The 18,431-nt window shown below is 41.3% G+C and overlaps 1 protein-coding gene across 2 annotated transcripts; it reads left to right on the forward strand.

The window, feature by feature from the left end:
* Positions 1 to 49: 49 nt before the first annotated feature.
* Positions 50 to 9,965, forward strand: LG08H10orf95 (linkage group 08 C10orf95 homolog). 2 transcript variants are annotated; one of them, XM_048506036.1, is made up of 2 exons: positions 50 to 169; positions 8,544 to 9,965. In XM_048506036.1, exon 2 carries the CDS (start codon positions 8,626 to 8,628, stop codon positions 9,268 to 9,270), a length of 645 nt encoding a protein of 214 aa, XP_048361993.1. In that variant the 5' UTR covers positions 50 to 169; positions 8,544 to 8,625; the 3' UTR covers positions 9,271 to 9,965. The 2 variants fall into 2 exon arrangements, with proteins under 2 accessions (XP_048361993.1, XP_048361992.1); XM_048506035.1 differs by lacking the exon at positions 50 to 169 and adding an exon at positions 6,190 to 6,342.
* The last annotated feature ends 8,466 nt before the right edge of the window (positions 9,966 to 18,431 follow it).

Here is an 18,431-nt window from a genome sequence, read left to right on the forward strand (position 1 = left end):
TTCCATGATTTACAGATCAACTCTATCCTTTAGTTACAAAGTCCTTTATGGTCCAGTACTTGCATATATGAAACTGGCTGTTATTTTTGCCAAATTTTGGCTCCTTCAGGATCTATGACATAACCAGTCTTTTCCATATTACTACACTGTTCATGGAAACTTTCAGGAGGTACTGTAGGCTTTCTTTACTTTTTCTGCTACAATTTTTAATGGGATTTGATTTGTAGGCTTGTTATTTAGAGGGGTGAGCTATGCCATTCTATTGCAGTTATAATTTTGGAATGGTAGGCTACCTTGAGTTATAAGGGAAAGACAGAGATAGCTGCTGTAATAAATAGCTAGCATTGATTCGTGTTAGCTAAATGTTTTATGTGCACTGTTTCTTTTGGTTAATGATGATTCTGAAAGGCATGGGATTTCTTCTTTTAAGTTGCATGTAGAGAACAGTAAAAGTAATATGGTCAGTAGCCAAGGGAACCTAATTCAAAACATACAGCAAAAATTTGGCTACGATTTCCATTATTTCAGCCTCGGGTTTGTTAAGCAGGAAAATAATCTTTGCATTGATAGGAAGATCTGAGAATCCAATTGAGAATCCAACAGAGGTTAAGGCAGAGAAGTCCGGCCTAAAGCTGTTAGGGCAGGAGAGCAAGATGTGTTCAAGGGAGTCAGTATAAGTAGGTCAGAAAGAACAGTGTCGATCATGCCGAGGGATGTTTAAGAACTGGCCTTGAAGTAAAGACAATGGAAAGTCTTGTTCTTGAGAATGCCCATCTGAGCTTATGGTTAGGAAGTTGGTTCAGATAATGGGCAACACAGAGCTTTCGGGGAATAATCCCAAAGTACAAGGGTGAACAGGAACTCTGTGCTTTGTTCAAAAAGTATTGATATTCCTGCTCAAAACTGTTGCTTATTACAGTCTAAAGAGTTCTGGGTAAAAGAGAATTTACACAGTTGTAGTTTTATGTAAGGGTAAGAAAAGCTGAATCAGTTGAAATTATACACACAAAAGTAACACAATGTTCTCAGTTAATATTGTGTACTATACACCATTTGTAACTGTAAAGTCTTGCCAGCATTTGAAGGTGAAGAAAGATAAAGAGGGGTGGCCATACAGGAGTCAGTAAGAGGGAAGAGGAGAATATTTTTAGACAGTTACTGTGGATCATTCCATGTATATGACAAAAGGAACGGTGATGCATCTCTGTGATCATAGATATCTCGTTAATGAGCCTTAAGTGTTATAAATGATACTGGTCAGCTGGTTGTGGTGGGCTGTGTGGCTGTGGTCTGGTAGATCTTGTTCCTAACGTTTTACCTGCATCTGTGGCTGGGATCTTCAGAGGTGTATCACAGAGAAAAGTGTTTCACACTGAGTCAGTGTGAAACAGACTTTTCTCTGTGATCTACCTCTGAAGATGCCAGCCACAGATGCAGGTAAAACATTAGGAACAAGATCTACCAGACCACGGCCACACAGCCTGAAAAATGCACCACAACCAGTTGAATCCGGCTGTGAAAGCCTTCAACAATACATTGATTCTGGTCAGGTCCCCTCACCCCCCATTCCATCAGCTCCAGGGCAGAGGTACGTGTGTGTCTTCATGAAAACAGAACACAGTTCAGATTGTAGGAGAGGCAGGACTGCTAGGGATTACATATGGATTAGAGAGCATGCTGCCTAAAGGAGGGCATATTTGTTCTAATTTTATATTAATAAAGCATACCAAATACCATGTAAGCAAAAACACCATAAGTTTCCTAAGGAAATCAATTCAGATACATGCTACTGTTGGAATTTCTCAATGGTCAGGGAAGTGGGATGTGTATAGTTTAGGACTATAATGGAGGGGGATGAGTGTAATGAAGTTAGATTGTCATGAAAAAAGACATGGTCTGTTTAGGGAGATGAAGATGTTGCTGTGTACATAGGTATCTTTGCCCACAAGTCTCTAGTTATGGTTAAGTTTGGATTTCATCTTTTGTTTTTGTTGGCTTTGATTAAGGCTTCTTGCACGCTACTCATGCTGTGACTTGTTTGGTCATTCATTTCTCTGACAAGCCATGATTTGAACATTGTTTCTGGAAACCATTCAACTCTGTAATCCAGCCAATTAGCTCATTTGGAGGTCATATAATGCTTGTGTCTGTGTGTTGTTGATCTTGGGGTTATCATTTAACCCTTTCTCTGCCCCTCCCAACTTAGTTTGCCTTTATACTCCTGTGTAACTCCATTTTCAAAGCAAGTGAATGCTGCAGCTCAGCTTGTAAATTAGTGTTTTCTCAACTTTTGGGGATAACTACAGAGCCGTTGCATTTGTTTGCCATGCATGACAATATCAAACAACTGAAAAATATTTTGTGAGAACTCTGTGGTGATAATGTCCTTATACAGATGCTTTTTAGATGCTTGTATAGTATATGAATCTGATGAAGAAGGGCATGAAGGTTATGTGGCTAAAGGAATTACTAGATGGGAGGGCAGGAATATAGACATACAAAATGGGAAGAAGCTTGTGCCTCCCACTTTAACAGCCAACTTATCTCTAGGGAGGTTTGCATCACATACAGACTGTGTGTCTATACAGCAGTGTTAACGGTAGGATTGAATAGATTATCTGATTTCTTTTGCTGCTTCAGCATCTGTCTTTTCCATGGATGCTTCACAGGTCTTCACATATAGGAGAGCGGACTGTTTTCCTTCATACTGCAGGTGTGAAAATAACTGCTGGGTTACTTTTCTTCTACAGATGTTTGTGAATACTTTCAAGTATTACACATGTGAACATGCTGGGCTAGAACTGCTGGGTTACTTTTCTTCTACAGATGTTTGTGAATACTTTCAAGTATTACACATGTGAACATGCTGGGCTAGAACTTTGTATAAATAATTTAACAAAGGGGAAATAATTTCTATTCCTACCTCCTGTAGGCTGAAATAGTACTGTCCATCTTTCCACCTCAGTTTTCTGCATGTGCTCAGTGTCTGCTAGTGTAGTCCCTTGGTTGTGTCTAGCATGCTAGGGAAAAAAATTATTCTGTTGCCTTCTGCTGCCAACCCTTCACCCTTCTAACTATTTATGGCAGGCTCCTAATTATGCTGGGCAGGTTTTCCCGCCTTTTCTATGACTGAGTTGTTTTGATGATAGCTTATGAGGTTTTTTATGCTTGTCTGCTCAGAATCTCCAGAAAAGTAAAGGGAGACTTTTTTCACTATGGCACCCCCCCTCCCCCCCGCTTTCAAGGAATCAATGAGAACTGAGGCAGGTTCAACAAATAAACATAAAATTTATTAAACAAACTAGATGGGATCAGGAATTATTTCACTGGATGGAAATTCGGTAGGAATTAACAACAGAAAAGCATCAGTTTTGGTACAGGCACAGTTCTTAAGCAAGCTTTTTAAGTTTCTTCAGTTACTTAGATGTCATGACAGGTTCTTTACTTTAAGATGGTACAGTTAGATGTTACTGGCTAATGGATTCACAATGACTTTGGGTTCTAACGGAATGGTATCCTTTCACACAGTACACATACAGTCTTGAAGAAGAAGAGTTTGGATTTATATCCCCCCTTTCTCTCCTGCAGGAGACTCAAAGGGGCTTACAATCTCCTTGCCCTTCCCCCCTCACAACAAACACCCTGTGAGGTAGGTGGGGTTGAGAGAGCTCCGAGAAGCTGTGACTAGCCCAAGGTCACCCAGCTGGCATGTGTGGGAGTGTACAGGCTAATCTGAATTCCCCAGATAAGCCTCCACAGCTCAGGCGGCAGAGTGGAGAATCAAACCCGGTTCCTCCAGATTAGATACACAAGCTCTTAACCTCCTATGCCACTGACACTGTTAGCTGCCCACTTCACATAAGTCGTGAGGTAACTATAATAGAATACTAATATGCCAGATCGGGAATCCATCTCTATGTATAATTCCCATTCTAACTGGCTTAGGAATTCTTCTATACCCAGAAGGTATATTCCCTTCCCTTTTTAATTTATGGTTACCTGTGGAAAGTCTCACTACTATTCCACCTTCAGCCTTGCCCATTAAATCAAATTTCCATTTTTCTTAGAGTATTTTCTGCTGTCAGCACACTCTGACACACAGTATATTTCAAGTCAGTTCTACTCCCTGACTGACATTCCCTCAAAGCAGATGTTTAACACATGCAATTAAGGGGCTTGATGTTCTCTCTCAGGCATCTAAATCTAAATCCAAAAGCTCCCCAAATCCTTCCTCTGTGAGAGATACCTCATCCCTCTCTGAGTCAGCTGGTTGCTCCACTCATCCAAGTGCAAGTCATCTTACCCAGTCTGGGTGCTTTTCCATTCCTAGACAGTTTTTCCCCACTGTTGTGATAGCACCCTGTTCCACTGATTGACCTGCACTTTAAATCCTCTGCTTTACTGTGCAGTCACATCTTCCTTCAGTCAGTGCCATTCAACTCCCAACTGTATTTTTTATTCGTGTAGGTGGAAGCTGGGAAACTGGTGCCATCAGCTATGACCAGGAAGTGACAGCACGATCCTTTGTAGCATAAAGAATATTGTGATACAACTGTGGCTTTCCCAAATATTTCTTCTTGGTGGAATCACTTTAGGGATGAAAGGGCTTTTCAGAGGTGAAGCTATAGACTTTTGGAATTGTGGTAATTAATGTTTCCTTTCTGAGTTGTTCTCCTGGGAAAATGACAGAATAAGAAATGGAGCAAGTGGCATGCCTCTTGTTTACTTTATTAGACTTTTGAACATGTATGTTTGGAGCAAGAATTAAACAATTAATAGTGTTTCTCATAGGAAATGTGTGTGTCATAGGGTGTTTGAAAGAGAACATTAGAGGAGCTACTACACTGGAGCAACCCTCTTCTTTGGGAAATCTTGCCTATATTTCTGTATCAAGGATGCAAGTTTATGTTTTGAGAAGCGAAGCAGCCAAAGTTCTTGAGTCTGCTTCAGCTGGATTTTCACACACCCCAGCCCTTTAAGAGGCTATACCTGGTTACTAGTCATTTCCTTGTCCTTTGCTTGTGTCAACAATGCTTGAAATCTGAGCTCAGGAAGAGAACTGTTTGAACAGGTATTTGGTTTCCTTGACTTTTTGTGTTGTGTTGGTGACTTTTTTTTTTCAGTGGTTGCTGGTCTACCATCCCTCCAAGGGAAAGCATGAGTAACTGGAAAGGGAGAAGATGGGTGCCAAATACTTGGAGGGTGAGGGCATGATCTGTTTGTGGAGATGTGTGCTCAGATATTAACCCTCCTGACCCCAGTGGTGGCCAGGGAGGTTCCGGCAAAGCTACTGGGATTTTGATTGTAGGTCTCAGTGTTGACTTTATCAGCTTTTCATTAAACTGGATTTTGTAATCTAAGTAACTATAGAGTTACTAGGTCTCTTGCTTTGACTTTACTCAGAAATAAGGTGGGAGATCAACATGGGAAGTGTACAACTTTATTAAGCTGTGCTATTCCCCCCCCCCCCCAAACTCATGGGAAAGCTGCATTCTCCAGCATGATATGGTGGTTAAGAGCAGTAGGCTGGGTTTAATTTCCAACTCCTTCCCATGAGCAACAGACTCTTATTTGGTGAACTGGATTTGCTTCCCTACTCCTTCACATGAAACCTGCTGGATGATCTTGGACTAGACAAAGTTCTTTGGAACTCTCTCAGCCCCACCTAACTTCACAAGGTGAATGTTGTGGAGAGAGGAAGAGAAAGGAGCTCGTAAGACGTCTTGAGTCTCCTTACAGAAGAGAAAGTTGGAGTATATAAATCCAAACTCCTCTTCTCTACTTGAAGTATGTTAGCTACTCCCTTGTTTCTGTGGCCACCCTCATTTCCACTTGGAGATGGGGTTGGCATTCAGTTTCATACAATCAAGAACTGACTTACTACATTAAGATAGGATTGTATAAAGTCAATGTGAGCTTTCAGAGATATCCTGCAAATGCTTCAACATGTGACTGGGTGATTTGCTGCACTGTAGCCTCTCTATTCTAGTGTATAAAAATGTAGGTATCTATTTGCCTTGGCTTAGAGCAGTCCTTGTGTACTAGCAAAGCAGTTGAATGTAAATAGATTGCTTTGTAGTAAATGTTCTTATGAAAGTGGACTTATCAGCAGTTGGGGAGGGCCAGGCCTGTCCCAACAAGTTCCAGTGCCATTTGATTATGGTCTGTACTAGTGCATCTGAAGCACATATGGTTTCTTTGTGAGAGGACTCTTGGCCATTTGTGGTTGGGCATGTGATAAGCTCCTGATATGCATTTTAGCAGAACACTAAGTTTGGGCCGTTCAAAGTGTCTGAGTGTAGCATAAGTGCTGGCTTGATATGGAACTCCAGGTTTGCCTTTGTAAGTATGTTTTAACTCCGTAAAACTTGCTGAGGAATATAAAAATGATAATGGGACTTCTTGACTAGGGTGTGGTTCATATAATCAGACAATGGTTTGGCATTGCATGACTGACTCTTGGTTTGTTGTTGCTTCCCCTCTTCCCTAACTCATCTTAGTTCCAATTTAGAACATACTATAGATTACTAGTTCAGAAGTAAAATGAAAACAAGTAGTTAAAACATGTAAGCTTTAATTATGCAGCATATGAGGTTCAGTCAGACATGTGATATTGCACTATGGTGTAGTGTTATCTGTGAACAGATGCTAGCAAATGCATGTGGGAACCTTGTCAGGCTTTCTTGCACATTTTGAATTTTCTTGACTTTATGCACCAACATCTGTGACTACAAATACATGAAGTATATGCTGCTACTTATTTCTGAAGCCGAATGTGCATATGCTTTTTGGTGTAGAATTTTCATGTTAGCACCCATACTACAATAACAAAAGTGGGATTGTTCTAATTAAGTTAATACACATATTTACTTTTGGCATAATTCTATATATGCCATGCTTTAATTGACAAGGATACATGCAGTGCTCTGAAGCCCCACTCTTTGACCTCAGGAAGACTTTTTCAGGTCACATTCCTCATAAATATATGGGAACTTCCAAAACTGAAAGCTGAGGCCCCTGTTCTTAGCCCAGCATCTTTCTGTGATCATGCAAAATCATGGACTGCACACAACCACTGTGGTTTGATCATTAGAGTATCAGACTAGGATCTGAGAGACCCAGGTTCAAACCCCACTGTGCCATAGATGTGAGCTTGGGCCAGTCACATACTCTCAATCCACCCCAATGGGTTATTGTATAAAATGGAAGAGAAAATAATAATGTAAGCTGCTTTGGGTCCCCATGAGGGAGAAAAGTCAATGTATAATGAAGCAAATAAATCAACTTTAGTTACAAAGCAATCAGTTTTCTGAGAACCAAAATCATGAGCTAGTCCGGGCTTGAAAGCAATATTTTATGCCGTAGTACTCCAGTTTTGTTGTAGGGCTGGTCTTTTGCTGTGGTGAAGTTTGCACTAAACTTGGAAATGAAAGTTGCTGTACACCTAAGAAATCATATGTTCCTTATAGAAGACTTTCAGGCACTTTAGAAATCTGCATACTCATGGTTCAGTAGCTGCTGGTATTGATAAGACATTTAGTATCTGCAATCTCCCTAGATAGAAACAGCTTTCATACTACAAAAACCGAAGTATTCCTTTTCTTTCTTATTACCCAATATTTTATCTTCTTGTCATGAGTTGTCTATATATATAATTTTATTGCAAACTTTTGGGAAAAGCTAGAAATTGTCTCAGTTGAACTTTGGAAAATGCTGCTCCTAACTGCGTTTAATTTATGTTGTATCAAATGTACATTTAGAGTCCTGTGTCTCCCAGAAATTCTGACCCATTCAGTTATGATCATATCTGTGGTATGAATGAAGAAGGAAATTCTGCTGTCTTCTTGTGATGTTTGTGTCTTCTGAAATTGACTCGAGGAGTAAATGTGTGTGCTCCATTGGTGGCCTCCAGGCTCTGGGGCAGTTAACCCCAAAACAACATGGGGAGAGACAGGCTCTATCTACATTATGGTCACAATTAAAATTGGCCCAGACATGTCTGGGAGGCATGGAGCTCCCATTAGAGCTTGCCAATGCCCAGGTGGTGCTTGGAGATTTTCCGGAATTATGACTGGCCTCTAGACTACAGAGATAAGTTCCCCAGAGAAAATGACTGCTTTGGAAGAATGGACTATGCCCATGGCATTGCATCCTGTTAAGTTTCCTCCCCAGACTCCACTCCCCACCTCTGGTCATTTCCTAGAGCTGACAACCCACTACTAATGTGTACTTAACTCCTAGATGAAAAACTAGTCATTTTCTATGAACAAATTCTAGAGCAATTAACTTTTTTACGATACACAAAGGAGTTACTTATTCCTTGGTTTTAAGATTCAGGGCACCTCCGCACATGCAGAATAGTACACTTTCACTCCACTTTCACAATTGTTTGCAAGTGGATTTTGCTATTTCACATAGTAAAATCCAGCTGCAAAGTGGATTGAAAGTGAATTGAAAGTGAATTGTTCTGCATGTGTGGAAGTGCCCTCAGTATGTTCATTTACATATGTACCTTTAAGTCTAGAATTTCACTGTCTCCACAGCTTTGGAAAGCAACAGATGAGATACTACGTGGGACACTGATATTTGCCTGAGGAGAAGCTTTCTTATGTACCATATACCACTATGGCTTTATACTATCCGAACATGATACAGACCTCCCCTTATACTTACCTTCCCTTTGGACCAAATCGTGTGCTTGAAACTCAGCCCACCACCGTGTTATCCCCTGTTCAGATGCAGAACTTCTACAGCAGGCCTCTTGCTGTGATCATGGACCGTAACAATGGTTACAGCGATAATTCAGCAAACCAAGTGGAGTACCCTCACATCTACGGTGCAAATCCTTACTTCCACCCTTATCATTACTGGCACTTCCCACAGGTGAGCCCTCTTCCTTTGTACAGCCCCCATATGAATTACCGTCCTTATGCACCTTACCAGAGACCTGGTTGGGATTTGTGGCCTGAAGGATTCACCCTGAGAGGGGAGCTCCGTTGGGGTAGGCTTGAGAGAGTTACAGGACCTAGGAGAGACCTACCAGAATTTGTGAAAGATGATCTCCGAAGGGTGTATGGCACCTATCCAAGGACTGATGTTTCCATAACTTACCACAATGGAGAATTTGTTGTGAAAGGGGATCCTAGAGTAGGAGAACAAGAATACAGGATAGAGAAGAGACTCATCAGAAATGAACCTACCCCAACTGCTAGCGAAGCTGAGGACAGCAGTGAAGATCGAGGCAAGAAGAAAAAGAAATCAAAGAGATGACTTTAAAAAGGAATGCTGATAGAACTCCTGTGTTTAGCTTCAAATGTGATGGCAGCTCTCCAAACTGGGTTGTAAACACAGAACTGAAAATGGGAGAGATTCTTATGTAACAGTTTTAGCTTCCAAGTAATGGTGTGTGTTAGGCTTTGCATAACTCACTAATATATACACTTCCTCATATTCTCTTGGAAATGTTATTTATTCTTCTAGCACCTGAGATTTTTTCTTTTGAGTGACTTAGGGTTCATTGCTGTAGGGCCTTTCCTTTTGACCAGCCATAATGCAAGACTAAATGGCATTGCTGGTCCTATAACTCCTTAGAGTACCGTTTTACAACCAATCACTATAAACAATTCTCAGCCCCTCTGAAGAGTTAGTCCCCCTTTCCTGAACACTGACTGCTTAACTAATTAAGGCACACTAAGGAGTTCCTTGGAAACTCAACTTGAGGTGATGGTACACAGAGACTCTGTTCTCACACTGTAGTTGCAGATAAATTGTAACATGGGTCTTAGTAATTTCTTTTGATGGGTGTCAAATTTCACAAGCTGTTTTTGCTACCTGCTTGGTTGGTTCTTTCCCAGTCTGAGTCTGATTTAGTGAGCAGGGTTAACTTGTGCCTGGCTACTGAACTGCAGTCTAATATGTATGCAAATTAGATGTAGAATTTTAAATAAAGAAAATCAAGCACATAATGTTCTTTGAATCCCTCTTATTGTGAAACTCTCCCATGTAGGATGAAACTAATTTGACCCAAACAATGTATGATGGTAGTGGTGGTGAAGATTTACTTGAATGCATTATTTCATTTAAAGAGTTGAATTTTCATAATGTTGTGATTGGTGCTTAATGGAAGTAAGATCAATAAAATAAAATTGATAGCAGTAGTCAATTCCAGTAACAATATCAGAAGTCATTAATCAGTGCTGAAAGCAAAGCTGTATCTGGAGAGAAAAATTCACAAGTTAGAGGCCATGTTTCTGAAAAGGCCCTTTCTCAATAGCCACCTGCCTAGAGGTGGAGACATCTGGAGAGGGATCTCCAGTACTGATTTCCATGCTACTTTGTATGTACGAAGATTGTACTTGAGTACCTTTGCACTTGTCTAGATTTCTTTCTTATAGGTCCACACAAGCATGAGATGTCTCCATCAGCAAACTTGGTAGAGCTGTATTTTTCCTTCTTTGCCCCTCTTGCTTCTGCCCAACAATCATCCAATTTTGTTTCTGGGGTTTAAATAAGGGGGGTGGGGAGGATTGCTTACTCATGAATGTAAAGCCAGTGTGGTGTAGTGTTTAAGAGCAGCGGACTCTAATCTGGAGAACTGGATTTGCTTTCCCAGTCTTCCACATGAAGCCTCTGGGTGATCTTGGGCTAGTCACCATTCTCTGTAAATTCTCTCAGCCCCACCTACCTCACAAGGTGTCTGTTGTGGGGGGAGAGGAAGGGAAGGTGATTGTAAACCGTTTTGAGACTCTTTGCAGGAGAGAAAGATGGGTATAAATCCAAACCCCTCTTCTTCAAATGCTATTCCATTGGAAGACATGCATGGTTGGATTTAGGCTGGTGTTAGTTGGTACTACAAAATAAATAAATAAATAAATGCAATGGAATTCTTGGCTTACAAGTAGGTTGTATTTTGAGACAGTTAATTTCTGAATGTTCTGCAGAGGCTATTGTGCATACAATACATTGCTGTAATCAACCTGAATTTTTGCAAGACATTTGTACTCCTTATTTTCATCATGAGGTATTTATCTAGCTGGCCTACTAGTGGCAAACTGCTGGACTTCAATGGGGGAATTCTCTCCAACTTCCAACATTTCCTTTTACCTGTAGGGTTTACTCTCTGCTGCCACCAAAAGGCCACTAGAAACATTACTTCCAGTCAAACTTGATACTCCCATTCCAAAATCCCCCTTTATTTCAACTAGTAGGGAAAAACTTTGGAAATCTCACTCAATTGAGATATGCTGAAATAGAAAGGCTCTCTCTCCTTATACTTGGAGCAAAAACATGAGACTTTCTCTATGGTTTCAGAGACCTGTCAACAGTAGTAGCTAAAGAAGAATAGCTAAAAGCTAAACAGTAAAGCTAAAGAAGAGTAGGGTAGTCTTATCTGGATGTTGTAGTAGAAAAGGACAAGAGTCCAGTCGCACCTTAAAGACTAACAAAAATTTTGGTAGAGTATAAGATTTTGTGAGTCACGGCTCTCTTCTTCAGATATTAACCCATTGTAGTCAACCTAGATGTTTCTGAGAGGGTAGAAGTACATAGGAAAACTGGTAAAGAACAAATTATATTTGTGGACTTGCCCAAAACTTTTCTGAATATCTTTCACCTTGGGGATAGCACAGTCATACTGGAGGAGATAAGTGTTGCAAGCTCTGTGACAGAACAGTCCTATATTAAGGGGTATGAAACTGTCTGCATGCAAGCTACCTCCTGCTTCATACCTAGCTCTGCCTTCTGTGTTTCAGGTATAAACTGACCCTCATGTAACTGGGTGGCTTGGTCCTACTGGAAGAGATTTGCTAGCAGACAGTAATTAGGACTGGGTGTTAGTTACTCATCAAGGTTAATTGACCTTTGAGCTTCATAGCACAGCAATCATTACACTTTAGCCTTCCTACTTTCCACTGCACCACACTGGTTTTCCTTCATTGTTTGTCCACAGAAACTCTGTGGGTCATGGAGCCATGCCAAGGTAAAGGTATTGCAACACCTCATCAGAGCCTAGGATTATGGATGAGGCTGCTCAGGTGAGAAAGTAACTTCAGCTGTGTTAAGAGCAGTATCTTCTGCTTAATAGGCAATACAGACAGATTGGTTTGCAGGTCTATCAGTTTTGTCGGGTCTGCTTGGTGATGTGAGAGACCAGGCCCAGATTCTTGGAGTTCAGTTGCTGTCAAGCTGTAGAACTGAATCCATGGGGCGTTTCTATTATCCCAAAGCCTATGGAATTCAGTTCTCAGAGCTAAACAGCCATGCAGGATTTCTAGTAGTTGGAATTTCCATCTGTCAGAGGAAGCAAAGTATAGTTGTTGCTAGAGATGACTAATGGTAGGGAGGAGAAAAAAACCATCTTGTTCCAAACAGGAAGTCTGCTGACAAGCTGCCTTTCTCCACATGGGTCTGGAATTCTCCTGGAATTTCACCTGATCTCCGGACTGATTGGTTTCCCAGGAGGGGCATGGTGGCTTTAGAGGGCAGACTCTATGGTACCACACTCTTGCTGAGCTCACTTCCTTCCCCAGACTTTGCCATCCTTAAGCTCTGCACCCAAATCTCCAGGAAATTGGCAAGCTGCAGCTGGCAAACATTTGAATGCTGCTGTTTTACAACTAGCTTCTATTCAGGACTTAAGAAATAGGAAAAGTATTTCATGTTGTATGTGTGTAAAGTCCTGTCAAGTTTCAGGGCAAGAGAGATCCTCCATGTGGAAGCAGCCTAAGAAGGCTCATTTTGGCAAAGTTTGAGCAAAAGACATGTGTAAAATGGAAATGGAAGAAATCCTGCAGTTCTTGTGAATTAGAGGCAAACTAGTTCAGCATCTCCAGAGCATCTAGCCATAGGAAACAGGGGGAACATCCTCAATCAGGGCATGAATGCTACAGACATTACCTATTGTTGCTTCCCAGCAGTAGATATATACAGTTACAGTACCTCTGAATAATGCAGGTTCTTCCTGTTGTATAGCTTTAAGGTTACACACAGATGCCCATTTCCCACTTAACATCCCACTATCTACCTCTACAGTAGAGTTGTCAAGATTTTTTTCCTGGGATCTTCAACACATGGGTCTCCCTTGATGAACTAGAGCATATATTTGTTCTTATGACAGCTGCACAGGAATCTAAGAGTGGGACCATCCTTTTAAAACAATAACCTCATCCCTTTTCTTCCTCAACGCACAAAAGTGAAAGCAGACTGAGATCATACATAATACACTGTAGCATAGTGGTTAAGAGCAGGTGTACTCTAATCTGGAGGAACGGTTTGATTCCCTGCTGTGCCATTTGAGCTGTGGAGGCTTTTCTGGGGAATTCAGATTAGCCTGTACACTCCAACACATGCCAGCTGGGTGACCTTGGGCCAGTCACAGTTCTTCTGAGCTCTCTCAGCCCCACCCACCTCACAGTGTGTTTGTTCTGAGGGGGGGGAGGAGTTTGTAAGCCCCTTTGAGTCTCCTATAGGAGAGAAAGTGGGGATATAAATCCAACTCTTCTTCTCTTCTAGGTCCAACTATTAAGTTCTTGATAAACCCTTATTTCAATCAAGCTATCTACAGTACTTGACAATTTTTATTCGCACTCTACAGGCAGGCAACTGAGACTGGAAACAGTAAGTTGCTAAGGCCAGCCCAGCCAATTTCTCAGAAAGCTTGGATTTGAATTCTTGCTCAAGTCATCCTCCAATTAATACTGATTATACCCTAACTATCCCTGCTTAATCTCATTTTGTCACTTGTGCCACTGTTTGTCTATTCTTATAGGCAGGAAGCTTTTATTTCCTGATAAATTTCTTTCCCAAAGTAACCTAAACATTCCATCTTCCAGTATCTTAACACATCACCTCTTGCCCTTCCTTCAGTGTTCACAGAAACAATAGATCTTTGCACAAACATATCCTGAACCTCTCTGGTAAAAGAAACAAAGAAAATAAAAATACTGTTTGAAATGGGTATCCTTTTCCACAACTGCCTGAACAGCTTAATGACTGACTATCTTGGGAGAAGAAATCTCTGTTTTTTATTTTTTATTTTGCAAGAACAGAATTGCAGTTAAGCATGTTATTTCAGTTTGATAAATGCTAATTGATGACACTTAATTTTAAAAAACCCTCAGTTTCTAAACATACTAATAAAGCCTGGGTGCAAACAAGAAAGGTCTGGGGGCAGAACTCCCTTACACACATATTGTACTAGAAGTCCTGCGGCATGTCTTGTCTTGTTCTAGATACAGATCTGAGACACAGTTGCAGTTACAGAGACAGAAATGAAAACGGCGCTTACCCATTAACTTTTGCCTGCCGAAAACTCCAGCTGTTTGCTCCCAAACTGCACAAGAGGAACAGCCAGCGGTACTTAAATATGACAGGCTACTTACTCATTTCTCTTCCTGGACTGCTGAGGCATGCACATGGTCTGAGCAACTTCCACTGCCCCCTCCTTTCACCTTTTGGTTTCCAGGCTTTTCTGAGAAATGAGGAAAGCGTGGGAGGACAAGTCAAGCATCCAGCAGAGCAGAGTCTGCCAGGATCCAGTTCTCAAGAAACTCACTGGACCTGTCACAACAGCTACTATTTCCCAGAAAAAGAAAGCATACTTGAAACATAAAGGTGAGCAGGAAGGCAGGGAACTGCTTCTGCCAAAGGCTTCATTTTGGCTGCCAAAGAAGGCTCAAGCCAGGGCTGGAGGATTCCTTTAGCAGAGGACAATTAATATGATGCCTTTGTGTGTGTGTGCGCACGCTAGGGAAATGCTATAGCCACAGTGACCTTCTTAACTACATTTGACAGCGCAGGAATAGATTAGACCCACTGATAGCTAAATGGGGGAAGGGAGAATCTGCAGCTTGTTAACGTTGTACTGTGGCCTCTGTTCTGGTCAGATTCACATTCAAATTCAGGTAGTACTAGAAACAAACGTTTTAGTTTTCACAATTAAAAAAAAGCCCATTGGCAAACACATGGATTATATATATGTGTTCCTGAAGAAGCTGCATTTGGACTTAAGTCTATGATGAATTTACACTTGGTGGCAGCAGTACTCGAGGCCAAACTAAACAAGATGCCAATGTTACCCGAAATGGTGGGAAGTCTCTTCCTTTTAGTGTGGTGAAACTAGCCAGACCAGACTCTTGGGTTTGTAAAAGGCCGTTCAACACAGAATCTTAATTGCCTATGTATACAAGAGTCAGCTTTTGTATTGATACTCGCAGGAGAGCGGATAAAAGTTAACAATTTTTAATTAAGGGATAAGATGGGGGTTCACAAGCCCACAATAAAAGCAGCGGAACACAAACACAGCCCTAGGATATAGACAGTTGTGAAGGGATAGGTCTAGAATAGATAAGGAATAAATGGGGAGGGTCAGTGAAAGTTATAGTCACCTGATCTTGGAGCAGAATGGTCTGATGAACAGAACTGAGCACCTGTGCTTAGATCTGGAAGGAACAGTATTACAGACAGAGAGTTGTCCAGAGATACTGAACACTGGCGCTTGGAAGAGTAGGCTTCTTATAGGGAAAAACAGACCCTCAGGGTTATGCAGAGTGATCCTAAATCTCCCTAGACAAAGGGATTTCCTGCCCTTCCTGGGAAGGACATCAATCTTAATGGTTAGATTGTTGGTCTGGGTTGAGACATCAGCCTGATGTATCCAGACTCAGGAGTGTGTCCAAAGGAGAAGTTAGCTGGAGAAATTACAGATGGGAAACAATGACAGTGCAAAATAAGGTGGTCATTCAAGGTGTTAGTCACCAGAAGAAACATTAGGTTGTACAACACTGGGCAGGTAAGCACATTAATACATTTATTGTCTTCACCAGGGTGTATGATTTAGGGGTGGAAATGCAATCTCTCACCAGGGCAAGGTCTTTTGGGTTGACTTAATCCTGTCAGGAAGGATGTAAGAGAACATTATGCAAGTTGCTTTGGTGGGAGACCAGACCACACAAAGTTCTTTTTCCTTGTACCTACACTGAACTAATGCCCAAAACAGGTTCCCCCATTTTGGCACTGTGCTGCTAGGCATCCCAAGAGTTGGCTGAGGTAGTAGAGATGCCACTGTATTAAAAACAGGTTCCCTTAGTCCTTCATAGGTCAGTCTGGCAACACTAAGAGAGCCATAAATGGGCCATACAAGCAGTTTATTGGTATATAGCAGCAGTCCCCTCCCCAATCAGACTGGGGCATAGAGATGGGAGGAATTGAGGGATTAACTCACTTCCTTAGTGCTGATTTCTTGATCTCAAAGAGTAGCCTGCATACACCAGCCCCCAATGAGATAAGCAGCTCTGGAGAGTCTTTTGGGAGATCCAGTGGGAGATGTAGTATGCACTCAAACTACAATATTTTACACCTGTCACAATCAAGAGGCTTTCTCACAATAATGCCACTATTGTAGTTTGTGAATACTATGTGGTTGAACAAGGGTAACAGTCACCTGCTGTGATGGGGGTGTCCCAGAATATGACCTTGGGTCCACAGAAAGTCATTACATGTTGACCACTGGTGCATCTAAATCAGTATTCCCACTCTGACTGCCATAAGCCCTCCAGAGTCACAGAGGGAATGTGACTCCCCTACCACCATCTGGTGCCTTTATTTGGAGATGCCAGGGTCTGCATCCGGGACCATGTCCATGCAAATAAGGCATTCTACAATGAATTACAATTTCTTTCCTGTACAACAGGGATCCTCCATGCCACCTCTTCTTCTTGACTACAGCTTAAATTTGCCTCATGTAGCTGAAGTAATTGAACCTTTTAAAAATGGAGTTGTATTAATGTAAGGTAGTGGTACCTGCTCTCTCCCCTGCATTCATGTACAGATTTCCAATGTCTGTGGCCTAGGATTGCCAGTTCTAGGTTGGGAAATTCCTGGAGATGTAAGAGTAGAGCCTGGGAAGGGTGGGGTTTGGGAAGAGGTGGGACCTCAGTGGAGTATAATGCCATAGTATCAGTCCTTCAAAGTAGCCATTTCTTTCAGGGGAAATGATCACTGTAGTCTACAGATCATTTGTAATTCTGGGAGACTGACATGCTTCACCTGAATATTGGCAACTCTATTGTGGCCATGTCAGAATCATATTAGCATGTGTTTTTTTTTTCTTTTCCTTATAAGCTGCAGTTAAACTACTTTGGTATCCTAGTTCAGAGGGAAGAACACAAACCATGATGTGTGATTTACGACTGTACTTTACAAAGTTTTTAGCTTGTGTCCCTTTCTGCCATGGATGCAGCATTCAAATTGTATTTTTAAATACCTGAAGTATGGGTTCTTGCCTGGTTTATCTATTGTTGGCAACTAATGCTATTGTTTCAACCCAAACATTTTACTGACCTAACTCATGGTCACAATATCACCATCTGTACTGTAGTATTTGCATATCTACCAGGATGACTGACTTTTTCACAGGTGCCAGAAAGTTACATGTTACTGCATATACATTTTATAAACAATATATTGCTCTTTATTATAGACAAGGGGATGGATAGGGGTTTTCCAAATCTCAGATGTCACATCCCCTCTTGGTTTCTTTGAAAAAAGCAGAAGTGTCCAGTTTGTCCACTTTTTTCTTTGTTTCAGTTTATGGGGAAGGAAAGTTTGGCAGTTCCCTCAGACCATACACAAAGCAACTCTGAAGATTTTGGGTGTAACTCTTAAACAGACATGGTGTCTGTGAGAGTACCTTATGCTCAGTTCACTGCTTGCGAGTCTTTAATCCTGCTTGATCAGAAACAGCATGAGGATTCTGTGAATTGTGTATTGTAAATTCATTTTACCTACATGTAGCCCAGCTAATAGACAAGATGACACAGCTGCCTCATGCAGAAGATTTTGGCAGTTATGGAAGAGTTGACAAAAAGAGACTGATCTGATCCAGAGCAAGACTACTGAAAAGAACAGGAGTATACAAGAGCAGTGCTGTGCAGTCAGAGGGGCCTCATAGTGGGCTGTTCTCTTTTTCAGTGCAGGAATCTAGATTTCCTTCAAGTATCAAAATGTTTGTGTTAGCATTCAAGCTTCTCTCTTTTGGTGATAGGAATGTGTTGGCAGTTGCCATGTTGGGAATATCTGGACTAGATATGACTATAGGACATGAAGTTCTATACAGCTTTCCCCACCCTATTTTATTGACCTATCTCTTTTTCTTCCTAAGAAAAGAGTCCTCACATATTTTCCTCACAAGGAGTAAAGTAGCTTAATGGAGACAACTTTGTGAGGAAAAAATGGTTAAGCACCCACCATTTCATGCTTCTTGTATTCCCTGTTATAGCATGAAGTGACTGGTTTTTTGTTTTGTTTTTTAAAGCAGGCAGAAGTTTTGTAGAAGTCCATATAATGTGTAGCTTGGCTTGAAAATGAAAATTCTTATGTCCTGCTCTACCACCCCCATATCAGTAGACCGGTAATTCTTAAGAGCGCTAATCATT

This window comes from Sphaerodactylus townsendi, linkage group LG08 (assembly GCF_021028975.2).
Source record: "Sphaerodactylus townsendi isolate TG3544 linkage group LG08, MPM_Stown_v2.3, whole genome shotgun sequence".
NCBI classification, from domain to species: domain Eukaryota; kingdom Metazoa; phylum Chordata; class Lepidosauria; order Squamata; family Sphaerodactylidae; genus Sphaerodactylus; species Sphaerodactylus townsendi.

What these genes read in the sequence shown, in the direction of transcription:
- LG08H10orf95 (XM_048506036.1), top strand. Translation starts at nt 8,626, where the DNA reads ATGGCTTTATACTATCCGAACATGATACAGACCTCCCCTTATACTTAC.